This window comes from Erinaceus europaeus, chromosome 10 (genome assembly GCF_950295315.1).
Source record: "Erinaceus europaeus chromosome 10, mEriEur2.1, whole genome shotgun sequence".
NCBI classification, from domain to species: domain Eukaryota; kingdom Metazoa; phylum Chordata; class Mammalia; order Eulipotyphla; family Erinaceidae; genus Erinaceus; species Erinaceus europaeus.
In genome coordinates this window covers 116348887-116370377 of record NC_080171.1, presented here as the reverse complement: position 1 = coordinate 116370377, position 21491 = coordinate 116348887, and the positions used below count along the sequence as shown (strand labels likewise).

The following is a 21491-nucleotide window of genomic DNA, read 5'->3' as shown; positions in this document are numbered from 1 at the left end:
GAAAGTCATTAACACCATAACTACAGTCACACTTGAGACAGTTTCAAAGATCCTTATGATCAGATAATCAGAAATGCCAACCCACACCTGTGGAGTCTTGCCACAGAGGAAGTCGAAGAAGGCTCACCTCTATGAGATAGTCTACCTTTAAGTCAGTATGTTGGAAATCTTCTACCTTAGTGCTAGGGTTATACGGAAGATGCAATAAAGTGCAGGGAGAAATCAAACAGCCATAGTTTTGAGTACATAATATCACAGGAGACAGAAATTACAACTTAAATATCTATTTATGTGGCCCAGTTCCTATTTCAACAATAATTATTTTTTGGTGTTTATTTATAACTAACATCCATATTACTAATAGTTTCTTCACAGGGATTTTTCTATCATTATTTCAAAACATAGGATTTTACTTTTATTACATATAGACATAAATACAGTACTGTTAATATTGAGTAATACAGCTATTGTATCACTTAAAAGCTCAAAAATATATTAAAAATTATGTCATCCTATAATTTGACCAATATAGCTATAACACTGCGGTGTTTTCCTATAAAATCCACCTCAAATTAATGTATAATATAAGAAATATATAATAGGGGCCCAGTGTTGGCAAACTCAGTTAAGTGCATACATTGCAGGGCACAAGGACTGGGTGGTTCAAGCCCCAGCTCCCCATCTGCAGGGGGGACACTTCACAGGCGGTGAAGCAGGTCTGCAGGTATCTGTCTTTCTCTCCCCCTCTCTGTCTTCCCCTCCTCTCTCCATTTCTCTCTGTCCTATTCAACAACGACGACATCAATAACAACAATAACTACAACAATAAAACAACAAGGGCAACAAAAGGGGATAAATAAATATTTAAAATAAGAAGAGTGTTCTACCAAGAAGGGGCTTTACAAATGACTGGTGTTAATATAAATATTTAAAATATGCAATAAATGATAAGTAAGTTATCTGCATAAAAATGATCCTTTTTCCAAAAGACTAGTTTTAAACAGTGTACTTCTCTGAAACAACACATTATTTCTGTTATGGCCAATAAAATGATACCTCTACTGTGAAACAAAATATTTTGGGGGCCTGGGTTTGTAACTCTACCACATGATCTCAACATGGAGGCAATGGAGAGCACTGATACACTAGAAAGATAACAGAAATAAGTAACTGGCTTTCAAGTCTGAGTAACATCTTAGCTCACTCTGACAATCCTACGATGCTCTTGCCTTTTCCCATGTCACATCTCCCTTTCACTGCTTCCCTACGTGGAACACCCTCCCCCTTCCTTCCATCCCATTCGTAAGCGGTGGGGTGCACATAGAGTTATGTACACGTATACACAGTCTCTCATGAATCCTTTCTTATCCCAACTCCAGACTTTATTCTCTCTGGATTATACCTACTTCTTATCAAAAACTGCAAGGACTCCTAGACCGAAGTACATATCTGCTTTCCTTCAGGAATACTTTCCGGTTTTGTTTCAATATAGTCTTTGGTGTGTGCGGTTCTTATAAGAAAACAACAGGGCCCAGCACCTCTGCTAGGGCTCGGGAGAAGTCTGAGGAGCTGATCCTAACAGAAGTGCTGAGGACTTTGGTACAAACCTCACATCTTTCTATGCCTTTATTTACTAATGTGCAAAGTAAAAATAACAGGACTGTTCATGAGGGTTAAGTAGAGTAAGCAACAGAGGCCCCTGTTAGTCGCAGGAATATAGTAAGAAGGAAACAGAGATTCAAATTAAAGAAACTGCCGGTGGGGGGGAGAAGCATGGTGGGGGGAAATAGCATGATGGTTATGTAAGAGATTTTCATGCTTGAGGCTCTGAAGGCCCAGGCTCAATCCCCTGCATTACCATAAACCAGAGCTGAGCAGTGCTCTGGTTAAAAATTAAATGATTGCACCAAAGTCAATCTCTGGGGTTGGGGGGGGCAGAGTACAGGTCCAAAAAGGATGACAGAGGACCTAGTGGGGGTTATATTGTTATGTGGAAAACTGAGAAATGTTATGAATGTACAAACTATTGTATTTACTGTCAACTGTAAAACATTAATCCCCCAGTAAAGGAAATAAATAAATAAATAAAATTTAAATTAAATGAAGGGGGCTGGGTGGTGGCACACCTGGTTGAGTGCACATGTTACAATGGGCAAGGACCGGGGTTCAAGTCCTCGGTCCCCACCTGTGGGGGGAAAGCTTTGTGAGAGGTGAAGCAGTGTTGCAGGTCTCTCTCTCTCTCTGTCTCACTCCCTCTCTATCACCACCTTCCCTCTCGATTTCTGGCTGTCTCTATCCAATAAATAAATAAATATAATAAAAAAATTTTAATTAAACTAAACAAACTTAAAATATGGGGCTAGAAGATAGTTCACCCAGTAGGGTGAACCTACTTCCAGGTTGGAGCCCAGAACCACATGGGGCCTTCATGGCACCAGAAGATGCTCTCCCTCTCTCTCTGAAAGTTAAAAAATTTAAAAAATCATCCCAGGAACAGTGAAACTAAGCATGCTTAAGGAAGGTCTTAACAAAGTGCAAGCTGGTGTACGCACCCACCCACACACACTAGCCTCATCCCACTCCAGACAGATGAGGAGAGAGCTGCTTCCTCCAAGAGGGAAGCCTTTTTGTCTGGCTGCTCCGCTCCTCAGCGGGGAGATGCTTTCCTCTACCTTCACTGCTTATCGTTCAGCCCTGTCTCATGCCCTTCACAGGGGAATGGATCCGAGGAAGGGAACAGCACTTTTCCTCTTGGGCCTCTTGTTCGCTGTGTGTAGTAATCGGACCTTCCCTTATGCTCCCTGGTCTGAGCCTAGTCACATGGCAGCTCAGCGATCAGGTTGCTTCCCCCTTGGACTAGAATTAAACTCAATTGCTCCCGGCAATTGTCGTCCTTGGCATTGCACTTACTTGATTTTTTTTTTTTTTCATTTTCAGCTCTCCCTTCTTTGTGTCTTTCACTATTCAATAAACTAATGGACTTTTTAAAAAATTTTATCATACTACTGTGTATCTTTGATCTTTTCTCTCTTTGTTTCCTTGGTGAGCTCCCATTTTTCCCATCAAAGCCCTGCTCGTGTTTTTGCTCCTTACTGAGTTATTCCTGATCTCTCGTCACTGCTCTACATTTTCTCCAGCCTTCAGCCTTCCATTTCTCACACTCTGTGGTAGATATTTGCTACATCTTTGTAATTTCTGTCTCCACACTGGACAAATTGGATAAATGACTATTATTTTATCACTTTATTAATAACTCTTAATGTAAATGTATGCATGAGAAATATTCTAGAAATGCCTTTTGAAGTGAAATAATTTATATATTAGGTTTATGGGTTGTTTTTTTTTTCAGCACTCCAAAGATTATCTGCAGATTGAAATAAATTAGTTTTGAAAGCGTTTCTGACTTTTAGAAACACTTAGGCCAAAAATATTTCTAGTAAATGTGAAAACTTTATGGGATTAGCGGTGGGATCTCTGCTTATTCTTACCAGTCTTTAAATTAAATTTATGCATTAAAAACCCATTTAGGGGACCAGAAGGTACCTTCTCAGGTAGAGTACACACTTTATCACCTGTGAGTGCCCAGGTCAAGCCCAGCTGGACAGAGGGAGCTTCATGAGGGGTGGAGATAATGGAGCTGTGCTGCTGTCTCTCCCCCTCTATCTCTCTAACCCTATAGCAAAAAGCAGGCAGAGAGAAACTGAGAGGGTGGGAGAGACAGAGAGGCAGACACCTGCAGTCCTGCTTCACCACTCATGAAGCTTTCCCTCTACAGGTGGGGCTGAGGGCTTGAACCTGGCTCCTTGTGCATGGTAATACATGCACTTAACCAGGTGCACCAGCCCCGGCCCCAAGTCCTTTGTTCTTATGAACATTTCATGTCACTCTTCCTTGCTCCAGGACCATATCTGATTTGGGGGCACTATTTCATGTATTTGTGTAAAACAAGGGTATAATTTTAGTATGAAAACATTTGAATTCAGTACCTGATGATGTTCCTAATTTGATAAACCAAAATTTCTCCTATTATATATAATTCCTAATATGATAAATTGATAATTGACTAAAATATGAAACCCATAATTTGTTACCACGGATAATAGTTGTTTGTCAGAGTTTTAATTGCATTTTGCTAGAATAGTCTGCTTTGTAAAAACACAATGCCTCTTAGTTCATTATTTTATTTTGGAAGCTTATTATTTTTAGTCTAGTTTCTTTTTATAATGTAGTGATTTCTTTATTAAACAATGAATGAGATCCTTTAAGGTTATTTTCTGAATGACAGAAGATTTGGTTAGTCTTGCTGTCACTGTGTCTCAAAGGCCATTTGATATCCTTGAAAGTGAGTGTCTGTCACTGTCTCTCATAAGCAATTTGATATCCTTGTTGGCCAGTGTAGATGTAAGAGTTACCTAAGCAATGTGTTTAGTGCATCGGGCTGTATGAAAGAGGAGACAGCCCGTGCCTTACTGCCAGTGATCCTCCACCACCCAAAACCATACCAGTGGCTAGTAAGCATGTGTAGAGGACAGTAGGAAACTCAGCTTGGCAGTTCGGAACATGCGCCTTTTTAATGTAGTGGTAATGGTGCCATCTAGGTAGGCTCAAAAGTCTCTCTTTCCTTTCACTTCCAAACAATCTTCAAACATCAGAGGAATAGCTCAGTGGTAGACTACAGGGGAACCTGCGTGACTACCACCTCTCATCTTGGGCACTGCGTATGCCAGAGCTGAGTAGTAGGAGGCTCTTATAAAACAAACTTTTAAAAAAATATTTATTTATTTAGATACAGAGAGAAATTGAGAGGGAAGAGAGAGAGACAGAAAGGAAGAGAGAGAGAGAGAGAGAGAGAGAGACACCTGCAGCCCTGCTTCACCCCTCTTGAAGCTTCACCCTGCAGGTGGGGTTCAGGGCCCTGAACCTGTGAATCCTTGTGCACTGTAATGCGTGTGCTTAACCAGACACATCACTGCCTAGCCCCCCAAAATAAACTTTAAAAAATTACTTTATAGAGGGTTGGGCGATGGTGTAGCGGGTTAAGCACACGTGCCGCAAAGTGCAAGGACTGGCGTAAGGATCCCGGTTCGAGACCCCGGCTCCTCACCTACAGGGAGGGGGGAGTCACTTCACAGGTGGTGAAGGAGGTCTGCAGGTGTCTATCTTTCTCTCCCTCTCTGTCTTCCCTTCCTCTCTCAGTTTCTCTCTGTCCTATCCAACAACGATGACATCAATAAGAGCAACAATAATAAGTACAACAACAATAAAACAAGGGCAACAAAAGGGGAGAAAAAAAGAAAAATTACTGTATAGGAAGAGATCCAGAGGACCAACAGACATACGAGGAAGTGCGCAAAGGCACAGATCATCAGAGAAAAGCTAGTAATAACACTTTACACCTAGACTCAGCTCTGGCTTGAGACCATGCTGGGGCCTTGAGTCTCAGGCATATTCAGCCCTGCCCTTTTACCCTCATTTTAAAAATGGAACAAAGATTTCTAGAGAGAAGAACTAAAAATGTTGAGAAAAGATCTACAAAGCAAAGGATAAAAAAGAGGGGGAAACAAGAAAGCAGGATGAAACCAAATTCGAGGTGGTGGCAGAGGGTGACAGAGATGTGGTGAGAAGCTCGACCTCAAGTTCCCAAGCCCAGGGTCTGAGAGGCGGCACAGTGAGACAAAGCATTAAGACTCTCAAGTATGAGGTCCCAAGTTTGATCCGCAGCCATCCCAAATTTGAGAATAGTTCTTTGGTCCTCTGTCATAAATGCATGTATGCAGATATGCATGTATGTGGGGAAAAGCCCCCCACCTCAGTCAGGACATTACCATAGTTTCTGTGGTATCACCACAAATACAGATGGTCCCAGTCTTGTTCTTTTACTTTCCATGTGAGATTTAAATTTTTTTTTTTTTTTGCCTCCTGGGTTATTACTGGGGCTCAGTGTCTACACTACGAATCTATCACTCCTGGAGGCCATTTTTCCCATTTTGTTGCCCTTGTTGTTATCGGTATTGTTACTGTTGCCACTGATACTGTTGTTGTTGGATAGGACAGAGAGAAATGGAGAGAGGAGGGGAAGACAGAGAGGGGAAGAGAAAGATAGACACCTGCAGACCTGCTTCACCGCCTGTGACCGGGATTCTCAGGTTGGTCTTTTCTTATGCCAGTCCTTGAGCTTGTGTACTTAACCCACTGCGCTACCACCCAACCCCCTCCATGTGAGACTTCTATATAAATGACCTCAACAATGTTTGAATCTCTTTCTGAGAATGTGTTTGCTATCTGTCAAAGCATAACTTTAATCAAGGGGGCAGGGGAAGCTGAGTAGAAAAACACTTAGTAGTAGTAGTATTCTAGAAACTCAAAAGTGTTCCTAAGAATTCCTGTATTGGAAGGACTTCAAGAGCTCACTCAATTTATTTTATTCATTCCACTGGACCATACCTAAACCCTAAATAAAAGGTTTAGTTCTCTGGAGAAGGCAACCTCAATCTTAACAAGCTAGGGAAGATAATTACTATTTACTAAGCTTTAATGAAGGAAATGTTTTTGAATGTTTATTCAGAAGCTTTTAAATTAATCCCACATCATGTAGTTTTGTTCAAGAGGAGAAGCTAGTTCATGATGTTCTGAAATTATTCCTTAACATATATTTCACTGGTTTCCATTTTAAAACCTTCTGGGTGAAAACTTTCCAAATGCAAATAATGATAATAATAATAATAAAGCATAGTTTTTCAATATCCCATCATAAAAAAAAAAACAATAAGCAGTATCCTGGCTAGAATAGAAAAGAATTTTAGAGCACTAAGCATACACAGAAAAACATACATTTATTTAAGGCTGATTTATTATGGGTGCTCTGGGTGAGACATTGCTCACTGACTTCTTGCCAGAGCTAGTTAGTCTCACTTGACTAACATAGGTGAGTTATTTTCCTTTCTCTCTTCTATATCCTCTGTGTGTCCCTCTCTGAATCATGTGTCATTGTAAGCTCCCAACTGATGTTACAGATGAACTCATTACTTTCATCATAAAAGAAATACTGCCCACTCCCTAGTATGCACAGAACTCTTACTTGAGATATGTACCAGATGTTATGCTGACCTACAGAGAACTCAGGAACGCACCCAGATGTTCTGCGGACCTTCAGAGAGCTCAGGAATGCACCCAGATGTTATGCGGACCTACAGAGAGCTCAGGAACGCACCCAGATGTTATGCGGACCTACAGAGAGCTCAGGAACGCACCCAGATGTTATGTGGACCTACAGAGAGCTCAGGAACGCACCCAGATGTTATGCGGACCTACAGAGAGCTCAGGAACGCACCCAGATGTTATGTGGACCTACAGAGAGCTCAGGAACGCACCCAGATGTTCTGCTGACCTACAGAGAGCTCAGGAACGCACCCAGATGTTATGTGGACCTACAGAGAGCTCAGGAACGCACCCAGATGTTAGCTGACCTACAGAGAGCTCAGGAACGCACCCAGATGTTCTGCGGACCTACAGAGAGCTCAGGAACGCACCCAGATGTTCTGCTGACCTACAGAGAGCTCAGGAACGCACCCAGATGTTCTGCTGACCTACAGAGAGCTCAGGAACGCACCCAGATGTTAGCTGACCTACAGAGAGCTCAGGAACGCACCCAGATGTTAGCTGACCTACAGAGAGCTCAGGAACGCACCCAGATGTTCTGCAGACCTACAGAGAGCTCAGGAACACACCCAGATGTTAGCTGACCTACAGAGAGCTCAGGAACGCACCCAGATGTTCTGCAGACCTACAGAGAGCTCAGGAACGCACCCAGATGTTCTGCGGACCTACAGAGAGCTCAGGAACGCACCCAGATGTTCTGCGGACCTACAGAGAGCTCAGGAACGCACCCAGATGTTCTGCGGACCTACAGAGAGCTCAGGAACGCACCCAGATGTTCTGCGGACCTACAGAGAGCTCAGGAACGCACCCAGATGTTCTGCGGACCTACAGAGAGCTCAGGAACGCACCCAGATGTTCTGCGGACCTACAGAGAGCTCAGGAACGCACCCAGATGTTCTGCGGACCTACAGAGAGCTCAGGAACGCACCCAGATGTTCTGCGGACCTACAGAGAGCTCAGGAACGCACCCAGATGTTCTGCGGACCTACAGAGAGCTCAGGAGCGCACTCGGCTGCCTATGTCATGTACAGGACGGCAATTCATCTTGGAATTAGAATGACTGTCTTTGGTCTCTAAACATAACATTTAAACTCACAGATACAAAAAAGATAAGAACAGTTTAAATAATGTTTCCAATTATCTGAATACTAACTGCAATTTCTTCCATTAAACACTTAAATAAAATCAACTATTAAACTATTAGATGTGTAGTGTCTTTTCCTTTAAATTTTTTTTTATAAATCTTTATTTTTAATATTTGTTTGTTAAATATTTTTATTTATTTATTATTGGACAGAGACAGAGAGAAACTGAGAGGGGTGGAGGAGACAGAGAGGGAGAGAGACAGAGAGACACCTGCAGCCCTGCTTCACCACTCGTGAAGCTTTCTGCCTGCAGATGAGGACCAGGGGCTCGAACCTGGGTCCTTGAGCACTGTAGTTATGCGCTTAACCACGCCACTGTCTGGCCCCCTTTTTAAAAAAAAAAAAGAAGTTTTACACACAGTTTAAATATTTACTTACTTTATTTGACAGGACAGAGAAAAAAATTGACAGGGGGAGGGGTAGAGAGGGAAAGAGACAACTATAGCGCTGCTTCACTGCTTGTGCAGCTTCCCCTACAGATAGGGCAGCAGGGGGCTTGAACCCAGAACCTTGTACATGGTAACTTGTGCATTCAACCAGGTGTGCCACCACCTGACCCTGTCGCCTTCTTTCCTAGTCATTATCTCTTACTGAAAGAGATACTGAAATATTTTTATTTTATTTTATTTTATTTATTTATTCCCTTTTGTTGCCCTTGTTGTTTTATTGTTGTAGTTATTATTGTTGTTGTCATTGTTGGATAGGACAGAGAGAAATGGAGAGAGGAGGGGAAGACAGAGAGGAGGAGAGAAAGACAGACACCTGCAGACCTGCTTCACCACCTGTGAAGCGACTCCCCTGCAGGTGGGGAGCTGGGGTTCGAACCGGGATCCTTATGCTGGTCCTTGTGCTTTGCGCCACCTGCGCTTAACCCGCTGCGCTACAGCCCGACTCCCTGAAATATTTTTAAATGGACAAAAGAATAGCAGGAAAGAGTGAAAAGCAAGCCGCCATCTAATCTTTTTTTTAATTTAATTTATTTATTAATGAGAAATATAGGAGAGAGAGAGAGAAAGAAAGAAACAGACATCACTCTGGTACATGTGCTGCCGGGGATCGAACTCAGGACCTCATGCTTGAGAGTCTAGTGCCTTAGCCACTGTACCACCTCCCAGACCACAAGCCATCTAATTTTTATAGTACTTCCCACTTATAACTGAGCTGGACGAAAATTTTTTGTTTTATGAAACAGGCTCACATAGGTACATCATAAAATAGATTAGGTTATTTCTTTCTTAAACAGTTTTATCACTCACCATGAGAACGGTAACAAATATCCCCAATAATACAATGAACAATGCTGAAAATCCAGGTTTAGTTTTTACAGTTCCAATAGCTATAAAAACATTAGTGCTGGGGTGTGAGGGTGGGAAATTAGTGCTTACCTCCTTTGCACTCTTTATTTTAGTCAGAAATGTGTGCAGCTCCATTGTCTCAGCAAACAGTGCCCGGCATACTGCCTGGTAGTGATTTGGTGCCTCTGATTCAGCTGGGAGATGAGCAGCACATAACTACAAAAAGAACAACGGTAGCGTTGCACGAGCATTATGAATGTTTCTTTTAAAGACACCTTCAAAGCAGATATACCCAATATATCTGTTATTTTCATATCAGACAAAAAGGTTAATTTCCATTATACAAAGCTGCGTGCATCACAGGCCATCTGCACAGTCTAAACACTCAGTCATATGGTAGAAAAGGGTCTACTAACAATACCCAACAGCAGAGATGGGCTTAGCAGAATGAGGTGGCTTACTTGAAGATGTCAGGATATATGTGTATGTCTGGGGAGGAGCAGAAAAAGAACTATCATGTGTTGGGCACTTATTATAACTCTGGGGTCTCAACAGCTACTATTACTGACCATTTATCATGCAAAGAACTATATTTGGGAGTCGGGCGGTAGCGCAGTGGGTTAAGCGCACGTGGCACGAAGCACAAGGATCAGCATAAGGATTCCGGTTCCAGCCCCCGGCTCCCCACCTGTAGGGGAGTCCCTCCACTGGCGGTGAAGCAGGTCTGCAGGTGTCTGTCTTTCCCTCCCCCTCTCTGTCTTCCCCTCCTAGATCCATTTCTCTCTTTCCTATCTAACAATGACGACATCGGTGATAACAACAATAACTACAACAATAAAATACACAGGCAACAAAAGGGAAAATAAATAAATATAAAAAATTTAAAAAACTATATTTGACAATATGCCATGTACACAGCATAACATCACTTACTTTTTAAATTATCTCTATTGATTTATTGGAAAGAGACAGCCAGAAAAGAGAAAAGGGGGAATAGAGAACTCCGGAGAGAGACAGAGAGACATCTGCACACTGCCTCACCACTTGTGAAACTTTCCCCCTGCAGGTGGGGACCGGGGACTTGAACCCCGGGCCTTGTGCAATGTAACATATGCACTCAACCAGGTATGCCACCACCCAGCCCCCATCACTTACTTTTAAATAGAACCCTGAAAATCCTTGGACTCCCCTGTAGATACTCTGGTTCCAGACCTCTAACAGATCCCTCTCTTTGCCATCACTGGTCACTTCCATCAAGAATGTCCTCTCTGTGGGCCTCTCAGGACCTTACCCTCTCTATAGACTAGCTAGCAATGGGAAGGGCTAATCCAGTCTCTGAAGGGAGGCTGGGTGATCCTATTTTGCCGCTCCAGGACTGGCCCTATAATGAGTGCAGCCTGGAATGTTCCCAGTTGTGATCATGGACTGAGAGCTCAGATTGATAGAGGCCCAAAGGCTCTACAAGCTCCTTCACTAAAGATGAATATACATGGGCCCTAGGTCAGATCAATATGGTAGCAGTTAATTTTTTTTTTTTCCTACAAGCTCCTTCACTAAAGATGAATATACATGGGCCCTAGGTCAGATCGATATGGTAGCAGTTAATTTTTTTTTCAAGTTTGCGAACCACTTTTTGCCTTATCCAAGCTATCAAGTTCTATTCTCCACTCTGATGGACAGTTCCTACCAGAAAACATTTCTGGTCCACCTTTATGTTAACAATCTAGCTCAAGCAAAGATTTAAAAGCCCTGGGCTCCTAGGAATATAAATAAAATAGACTTCCCATCTTCTTTCTACCCTAGGATGCCTATTCTCAATAGCTCTATTTATAGTCTTTGGTCCCTGTTTATTAAGCATTCTGTCCTGCATTTTATCTAACTGCCTTTCAGTCGCCTTTCATTCAGGTGCTACTACAATCCCATCCTGACCTCCCTGGGCAGACAGCTTTACCATCATGTCCTAGAACCTCACCTGTCCAGAGCCTTACCTTACTAGGGAAAGATAAAGACAGGCTGGGTATGTGGATTGACCATGTCTAGCAGAGAAGCAATTACAGAAACCAGAACTTCTTTCTTTTGTACCCCAAAAGAATTTTGGCCCATACTCCCAGAAGGGGAAATGTTCCAGGAAGATGAACCTTAGTTCTACATGGACTCAGAACTTATGTGAACAGAAACGTATTTTTTTCATCACTGAGAGGGAAGAGAATGTGGAGAACACCTGAGGAAGGTAGGCACTGTTTCCCTTATCTGAGAAGGAAGAGGAAAAAGGAGGGGTATTGGTATGACTTAGAAGGGAAGTGAAGACAGGGCTTTAGAAGTGAATAAAAAATGGGCAACGGCTTCTGCGTGGGGTCAGTCATCTTTGCCCAAATGCCCCATGTGTTGCTTTGGTGTGTGCCTTTTCATTTTTCTGATTAAAAGCTTAAAATATTGGGGGCTGGGGGGGGGGAGGAAAGCTATGAGGAATATTCAGATAGAGTTAGGAAGGGGGAAAAGCCTTTAACAATGAAATCAAAATCACTAATTTGAGTCTTCATGGGGCAATACTCAATGGAGTACTATTCAGCAGTTAAATATAAGACTATAATGTCGGGAGTCGGGCTGTAGCGCAGCGGGTTAAGCGCAGGTGGCGCAAAGCACAAGGACCGGCATAAGGATCCCGGTTCGAACCCCGGCTCCCCACCTGCAGGGGAGTCGCTTCACAAGCGGTGAAGCAGGTCTGCAGGTGTCTGTCTTTCTCTCCTCCTCTCTGTCTTCCCCTCCTCTCTCCATTTCTCTCTGTCCTATCCAACAACGACAACAACAATAATAACTACAACAGTAAAACAACAAGGGCAACAAAAGGGAATAAATAAATAAAATAAATATTTAAAAAAAAAAAAAAAGACTATAATGTCTTTTGGGACTAATTGGTTTAGACTGACAATGATTATAACTAGTGAAGTAAGGAAGGAAGTGAAGGACAACTACTGGATGGTTTCACTCATTTGTGAAATATAGAGAATTGGAACATATGAACTTAAATATATATATATATATGTAATCAACCCATATCAGTGACCTTGGGAAAGCAATGGTAGTTACTATTGGAGGGGGATGGGGGACTTCGGTAGTGGGAGTGGTATGCAATTATTCGATTATTTTCTTATCCTGCAAATCACTATTAAGTCACTAACAGAAATCTATATTTAAAAAACATAAGTAAAATGTAAACCTGAATTGTCTCCTTTATGGTGTCTGAGTCACCATTCAGATTTTAATAGCCCGCTCTCAGAAGAAACAAGCTTTCCAAAACTTTCCAAACTGCTCTTTTACCTTCATAACATCTCGATAGGACCGAATGGCTGAGACTTTTCTCTTTTCCTCTTCCTCTTCCAGGCCTTCGCCTGCAGCTTCATAACCCTCATCGGTGCTGCCATCAGCCTCTACTGTGTTGGCCATGAGATCGATGAGCCGCTCCAGGGGAGGGCTTAATTCCCTTTCTTCATTCTCCCTCAGCCCGTAGTCCAGTGCTTTATAAATGATAATCCCCAAGGATTCGATCACCTAGGACGATTTGAGAAGGCTGTTAATAAAGATGATTAAACAGTTTAAAAGAACTAATGCTACGGTATAGAGCGTTTAGTATATTTAAGATAGGGCTACTCCATTCAATTTCAGAAACATCACAGGTTTGAAGAAGGTTTTTTTGTCTGTTTGCCTACACTATGAATCCACTGCTCCTAGAGGCTATTTTTTCCCATTTGTTGCCCTTGTTTATTTTTGTTGTTATTTATTGTTGTTGCTATTGCTATCATTGTTGTTGGAGAGGACAGAGAGAATTCGAGAGAGGAGGGAAAGAGAGGGGAAGAGAAAGACAGACACCTGCAGACCTGCTTCACCGCCTGTGAAGTGACCTCCCTGCAGGTGGAGAGCCAGGCCTCGAACTGGGATACTTATGCGTCCTTGCACTTTGCATCACGTGCACTTAACATGCTGCACTATCACCCGGCCCCTGAAGAGGTATTTTTGAAAAGATTTACTTTATTAATTCCACATGAGACAGAGTAGAGAGAGAGAGAGAGAGAGCGAGCAAGAGAAGCCAGAGTACCACACAGATGCATGTGGCAACCAGGATCCAACCGGGAGAGACAGGCACACTAACCCACATTCTACCAGCTGTGCTATTCCCTGACCATGAAGAGATATTTAAGCTTCACTTAAAACATCTCAGATGAGGGCAGAGGGTAGATAGCATAATGGTTATGCAAACAGACTCTCATGCCTGAGGCTCCCAAGTCCCAGGTTTAGTCCCCCACACCACCATAAGCCAGAGCTGAATAGTGCTCCAGTTTAAAAAACAAAAAAACTCAGATGAGCTGAAGAAACATCTCAATGGGTAGAGCATCAGACTTTCATGTGTAACATCCTCTTTCAGACCCTAGTACATGTACCACAGTGGTGCTGAAGCTTCTCTCTTTCCCCTCTCTGTCTCCCCCCCACACTCCTGCAAAACTCTCTCATATGTAATACATAAAACATAAATATTGAAAAACCCATATGGAATACATGAACTTGTAGGGAAAAAGTAGTCAGACCGTAAGGCTCTGTGAGAACTATGGAGATTATCCAGGGGCAGACACAGAGCTTTGTGGGTACAGTGGCGAACTAAAGCCTGTGATCTTATAATCCTATAAGTCATTACTGAACCACTAATAAGAATTAGTCAATTAATTGAGAGCCTCTTATTGTAATTTTTGTGTGATTTCTTCAAACCTGTACAAAGCGTCTATACAAACTCTATATTCCCTTATACTGTATGGTAAAATCTATATTCTTCATTCACATAAAATATTAACTAAGTTGATTTTCCAAATTTCAAAATACATTTCTGTGAACCGACAGAATTGTAACTCTATTAACTACATTTCTGTGAACAGATAGAATTGTAACTCTATTAACTATTCTTTCTAAGACCATCTTTAACTAATTAATTAACATGAAAGAGCGAGAACAAGCACAGCACTGTTCTGTCCAGCTGGGGTCTCAGATGGGCAAGATGCGCACTATCTATCCACTGAGTCACCTCCCCCCCCCCCCCCCCGCCCACTCTCAGAAATGATTAAGTAGTTGGGAATTTCAGTCATGCTAAGGATCTGAAAACACAGATATTGCTAGCAGCAAGTTTAAGTTTAAAAGACAACTTCAGAAAGTCTCCTTATATCCATCTACACATTGCTCACTGAGTTCCAATTATTGCAAACATTTATCTCCCAAATGATGCAAACATGAACGACTTTTGAGACTCTGAGCCTTCAAGGTACCACAGGCAGGCAGTCCTAACACCTCATATTCCCAGATACTGCTACCCAGCACCTACGAATCTGACTATAAACATCAAGAAGAACTGAGCTCTTCCTGACATGACAGCATTTATGTTGGTTCAGTCCAGGCCCTCGCCGATCGCAAGTCCAAGCACATTAAGGAAGGCAATCTGTTTTGTTCAGCCTGCCAAATTAAACGTTAATCTCATTCAAAAACATGCTCAAGAAACATTCAAAGTAATGCTTAATTAAGTATCTGACAGCTCCAGTCTCTGTCAAGTTGATAAAGTTGATAAACGGTCTACCCCTTTGTCAACTTGATATTCACACACATGCTTCACTTATACAGAAAGGTAACATTGCTTACTATGTAACATCAAATAATAGTAACTACTATTGGGTAAATATTATGATATAAAGTCAACTCATCTTATGTTCCATGATAAAGTTGTAGAGGGAGAAAAGCAGATACTTAAGATAAACACATATGCAAGGCCAGGTGGTGGCTTACTTGGTAGAATGCACACACTACAACACACAAAGACCCAGGTTCAAGCCCCAGTCCTCACCTGTAGAGAGGACAAGTGGTGAAGCAGTGCGGCAGGTATCTCTCTTTTCCTCTCCCTTTCTATCTCACTGTCCCTCTCAATTTGTTTGTATTCAAAATAAATAAAAAAGAAATAAAAGATAAATATACATGCAGCTGACCTGGGAATTGGCACAATGGGTAAGATATCGGACTCTCTAGCATGAGGTCCCACGTTCAGTCCTCAGCATCATGTATGCTTGAGCGGTATTCTATTTTCTCTCCCCCTCTTTCATTAATAGATCATATTTTTAAAAGATACACATACAAATAATAAAAATGAGGAAATACTCATGAGTCATTTTAGTTTTTGTAACTGGTCATGTGGTCATTTCTACTACTTAGTAACTATTTTCTTCTACTATCCTTTGCCCCTTTTTTGATTTTTTTAATTTCTTTATTGGAGGATTAGTGGTTTATAGTTTATAGTAAACTACAGTACACTGTAGGGCAGGGGTAGCTAGCATAATGGTTATGCAAATAGACTGTCATGCCTGAGGCTTCGAAGTCCCAGGTTCAATCCCCTGCACCACCATAAACCAGAGCTGATCAGTGCTCTGGTAAAAAACAAACAAACAAACAAACAAACAAACAAAAAATGCAGTAGATTGCACATGTGTAACATTTCCTGGTTTTCCACAGAACAATTCAACCTCCACTAGGCCAGGACCTGAGCACTCCCCCGCCTCCAGCGCACAGCCTTCTCCTTTGGCGCAATATGCCCACCTTTACCCTTCCACATGCTCTTTTCCTTTTGTGAGCACCTCAGCTGGCTGCAGTTCCCTATTTGGTAGGATGACCCAAACCTCCACTTCCAAAGAATCTAGACCGTATTAGTCTTTTCTACTGATATACTGCATTGTGGTTTTTCTCTGACATTTACCACAAAGTATGGTAATACTGAGAGACATCCTAAGGAATTTCCTGTATTCCAGACTTAGACTGTCTTAGTTCCACTGCACAACAGTCTAATTTTCTCGAAATTCCCTTCTTTGCCTACTGATTCACAAGCATGAAGATCCCAAAGTGGTCAGATATAACTCAACGGAAGCATTTTAATGGCTTTGAATGGATGCATCCCATCCTTTGAAAGAAACTCTAGACCAGCAAACATGATTAAACTGTCTCTTGTGGGACAGTAGAGGTAATAATGGATACTGCCACTCTCATTTTCACTTCTTGATTTCTGGAAAGTAGGCCTGGACTACTTTTTCATTTAGAGAAAATGAGAAGAGACAGAGACAAGAGAGACAGCACAGTACCTAAGCTTACTCCATTGCTAGAGCATCTCCCATGTGACGCTAGTAATGCAAATACTCTACCCAGTGAGCTATCTCTCCAGCCCCTGTGACTCTTCTTTTTTTATATTTATTTATTTATTTTCCCTTTTGTTGCCCTTGTTTTTTTTTATTGTTGTTGTAGTTACTGTTGTTATTGATGTCGTCATTGTTGGACAGGACAGAGAGAAATGGAGAGAGGAGGGGAAGACTGAGAGGGGGAGAGAAAGACAGACACCTGCAGACCTGCTTCACCGCCTGTGAAGCGACCTCCCCTGCAGGTGGGGAGCCGGGGGCTGGAACCAGGATCCATAGCCGGAACTTGCACTTCACACCACATGCGCTTAACCCGCTGCGCTACTGCCTGACTTCCCCTGTGACTCTTTCTTATGGGAAAAACCAGACCATATACTGGACACCAATTCAGAGCATATTCTTGCCCCAACTCTCTTTGTAACTGTAACTGGATCTTCAAGACAGCTGTTCAGGATGGTGATGGACACAGTAAAACCAATGACCCACTGCTACACTTATTTTACTTATTTATTACTTTTTGGTGAAGTTTGTTCCTTGATCAAAAGCAATGCTGTGTGAAATACCAGAACAGTAAGCAAAACATTCAAGTCTGTGGATGGTAGTTTTGACAAATATGAGGAAAGGCAAATATAGAAAGAACAAAATATTGCTCTTTCCATATTGGAAGTAGTCCACTGTAAGCTGACTGAACACCCCAAGGAATGGTGACAAAAACTGAGACTCAGTGCTGGTCTCAAATGCTGGCAAACTGGGCAGTTATGGTAGCTGAAGCAAGGTCAACCTTGCTAAGCTGGAGTCCACATTGATGAGCGCAAACATGATCTCCATCTCTGCTCCAGAGGTCATGACAGAATGACTGGAAAAGGGTCATAACTGGTGACCACAGAACAGGTCATCCTGTGCACTTGAATATTAAAATCCTCCTCTGCTGACATTAATTATCCTCTGATGATCATTCACGTGACACAACTATCTTCATCTCCCCACCCCACCTCCAACTTAGAGAGACCCAGAACACACCTCTTACTCAAATTCTCTTGTCACTAAATGTGTAATATTGGTGCATCTGAGCAAAGTGTATAGCCAGGTGCTGTGCTCAAAGTTCTGCCCATGGGGAAGAGTTCCCTTCAGCAGTGTCCTCTAGGGCTGTCCAGAAAAGGGTTAGTCATACTACCAGTGTCCACTCTCAGGAAGCTCCTGCATATAGTACTGAACCATCAGTAATCTAGGCCTGAGTCATACTTTCTCTGGTCAACTGACTAGCATTTCCTTAAAAAGCATTATGTATCATAGTGTGGAAGAGAGTTCTGAAAGTATATAGTAGTTGAGTATACGTATGGCCTGTGGGCATCTGCACTATGTCTTCAAGGCAGTTCAAGTCAAATGGCAATTTGGTGGTCCAAGGGGGAAGTTCTTACTCTACTGCAGTCCAGTAGCAAGATGAGAGCTCTTTCTCACAAGTAGAACAGTTATCCACAAAGGATGGATGGCAGGACTTTAAGATTCTATGGACACTTGCTACCTATAAGGACCTGCCAAAGGCTACAAACAACATCTTTATCAGATACTGAGCGTTTAAGTACCACTGTGGCCCAGGTAGTAGAGCATCTTGTACCTGGACTTGTTACATAACAACCTTCTCTTTTGGGGGGCTCCACTCATGGCTAGCAACTTTTTTAAACTTTTGGGGTATACTCAATAAACTGGTTAAAATCATACAAACTATCTGGAGGAATATATTGCTTCCCAAGTACAAAGAAGTCATTAGGCATTGCACCTCTTTTTTTGGCTACACCTTAGAAGGGATATCCTGTGTGTGTGCGATATCCTGTGTGCGTGCATGCGTGTGTGCGTGTGTATGTGTGTGTGTGTGTGTGCATGTGTGCATGTGCGTGTGTTCTGTGCCTAGTACATGAGTGATTTAACTTCTCATAGAAATCTCATAGATGGAAGTCGGGCAGTAGCGCAGCAGGTTAAGCGCACGTGGCGCGAAGCGCAAGGACCGGCGAAAGGATCCCGGTTTGAGCCCCCGGCTCCCCACCTGCAGGGGAGTCGCTTCACAGGCGATGAAGGAGGTCTGCAGGTGTCTGTCTTTCTCTCCCCCTCTCTGTCTTCCCTCTTCTCTCCATTTCTCTCTGTCCTATCCAACAACGACGACATCAATAACTACAACAACAATAAAACAACAAGGGCAACAAAAGGGAAAATAAATATTTAAATATAAAAAAATTAAAAAAAAAAAAAGAAATCTCATAGATGTGATCCAGGAGGTGGCACAATGAATAAAGGACTGAACTTTCAAGCATGAGGTTCAGAGTTCAACCCCCGGCAGCACATGTACCAGTGTGATGTCTGGTTCTTTCACTCTCCTAACATTCTCATTAATAAATAAATAAAATATTTTATTGAAAAAAGAAAAGAAATCTCATACATTTCTTCATTCTTTTTATTTTAGGTAGCAGAGAAAGACAAAGGGACAGAAAGGCAGAGAAAATGGTAGAGACAGACACACACAGAGACACCATGGCAGTGCTGCTTACTATCTTTCCCCCCTTTGGATACAGACGGAAACTGAGAGGGAAGGGGGAGAGACACAGAGTGAGAGATCCGCAACACGGCTTCACCTTTCATGAAGCTTTCCCTTTGTAGACAGAGGTCCAGGGCTTGAACCCCAATCCTTGTGCATTGTAACATATACAATCTACCAGATGCACCACAACTTGACCCCTCTCTACCATCTGTTAACTTTCCCAAGGAGTTCCTCTGCAGTGCCAGGACTCAAACATGGGGCTTCAAGTATTCCAACACACACTCCCTACCAGGTGAGTTTTCTCCCAGCACCTACAAGGGTTATCTTGGTATGTACCTCTAGAAATTTCACCGAGGTAGAAATGCCCATGAAATTTTGCCGGGGGTGGGGAGGTGGTTGGTAGTGCAGGGGGATAAGCGCACATGACTCAAAGCACAAGGACCGGTGTAGGGACCTGCGTAGGGATCCCTGTTTGAGCCCCCGGCTCCCCACCTGCAGAGGGGTCGCCTCAGAAGCAGGTCAGCAGGTCGCAGGTGCCTTCTTTCTCTCCCCATCTGCCTTCCCTTCTCTCGATTTCTCTCTGTCCTATCCGACAACAATAACAATAACAACAACAACAAGGGTAATAAGGGCAACAAAAATGGTAACAAATCAAATGGCCTCCAGGAACAGTGGATTTGTAGTGTAGGCACCGAGCCCCAGCAATAACCCTGGAGGCAAAAAAAATTTTTTTTTGTCAGAATTACTTCCTACCTTATGGTATGCATCTTACCAGATACCTGTCTCACCCTAAGACTAGTCAGCACGTCATCAGGGCAACAATCCCATGTGACATTCTGTAGGAGAGAAAAGCAATTAAGATCCCTGTAAAAAAAGCTGTAACACAACCAGAGTTACTACAACCATGATGAAGGTGCGCTGCTGGCTTATTAGATGAAAATAAACTGAGCTTATTGGCAGGTATAAGAAAAAAAAAAAAAGCATTTGTCAGTCCAACAGCTGGTAGCCAGTGGATATGGTAATTAGTCCAATCTACAAAGCCACATCTGGTATAGCGGCTGCAACTGGAGCCACCATCTCATCAGGGAGTCCGAATCTCACTTGGAGTTCAGGGACTCCCTCATTAAGACAATAAAATTTAGGGGCCAGGTGGTGGCACAGCTGGTTGAGCACACATTAAAAAAAAAAAAAACTAGTATAGCCACAGGCCCTTTTGGAATATAACTAAAACATGCCTATTAGCTATCTACAAAACAGATAAAACCCACCCCACCCCCCAACTCTTCATCTGCACTATTCCAGCCTTTAGGTTCATGACTGGTCAACAATTTGTTTGGTATATTGTATGTTAACTCTCTTTTCAGCCACCAGGTTCCATGTTAGCATGATGCCAACCAGACTTCCCTGGACAGATAACCCCATCAATGTGTCCTGGAGCCCCACTTCCCCAGAGCCCCTCCCTACTAGGGAAAGAGAGAGGCAGGCTAGGAGTGTGGATCTACCTGTCAACACACATGTTCAGCTGGGAATCAATTCCAGAAGTCAGACCTTTCCACCTTCTGCATCCCACAGTGACGTTGGGTCCATACTCCCAGAGGGCTAAAGAATAGGAAAGCTATCAGGGGAGGGGATGGGATACAGAGTTCTGGTGGTGGGAATTGTGTGGAGTTGTGCCCCTCTTATCCTATGGTTTTTGTCAGTGTTTCCTTTTTATAAATAAAATAAAATAACATAACATAAACACAGAAAGAGGAAAGACAAAGTAGAACTGGCCTGGGTTTGGTGTACTGCACCAAAGTAAAGAACCTTTGGGGGGTTGGTGTGTTCAGGTCCTGGTGCATAATGATGAAGGAGGTCCTAGGCTGGGGGTGAGAGTATTTTGCAAAAAACTGAGAAATTTTACACATGTACCAACAACTGCATTGATTATAATGCATTAGATTCCCAACACAAATTTTAAAAATTTTTAAAGGGTGTATACAGAAGAAAATAGGAGCTGGGCAGTGGAATGCCTGGCTGGACACACACACTACCATGCTCAAGGACCCAAGTTCAAGCCCCCGGTTCCCTCCCATCTACAGGCAGGAGCTTCACAAGAGGTGAAGCAGTGCCACAGATGTCTGTCTCTCTCTTCCTATTTCCCCTTCCCCTCTCAATT

The 21491-nt window shown here is 42.6% G+C and overlaps 2 protein-coding genes across 5 annotated transcripts in view; one reads left to right on the top strand and one right to left on the bottom strand.

Moving 5' to 3' along the window:
• The window catches only part of PRELID3A (PRELI domain containing 3A), a 122561-nt gene extending 110099 nt beyond the window's left edge, over positions 1–12462 (top strand). The window contains exon 7 of the transcript XR_009552150.1: positions 12182–12462. The gene's annotated coding sequence lies outside the window, so the exon portion shown is untranslated. The remainder of the gene's footprint in view (positions 1–12181) is intronic.
• Positions 1–21491, bottom strand: part of SPIRE1 (spire type actin nucleation factor 1) — a 126102-nt gene that overhangs the window by 65072 nt on the left and 39539 nt on the right. For all 4 annotated transcript variants that reach the window (XM_060200633.1, XM_007517174.3, XM_060200634.1 and 1 more), the window contains exons 2-3: positions 12917–13147; positions 9689–9814 (exon numbers count right to left, since the gene is read on the bottom strand). In XM_060200633.1, the coding sequence (XP_060056616.1) occupies positions 9689–9814; positions 12917–13042 (252 nt within the window). In that variant the 5' untranslated portion in view covers positions 13043–13147. The remainder of the gene's footprint in view (positions 1–9688; positions 9815–12916; positions 13148–21491) is intronic.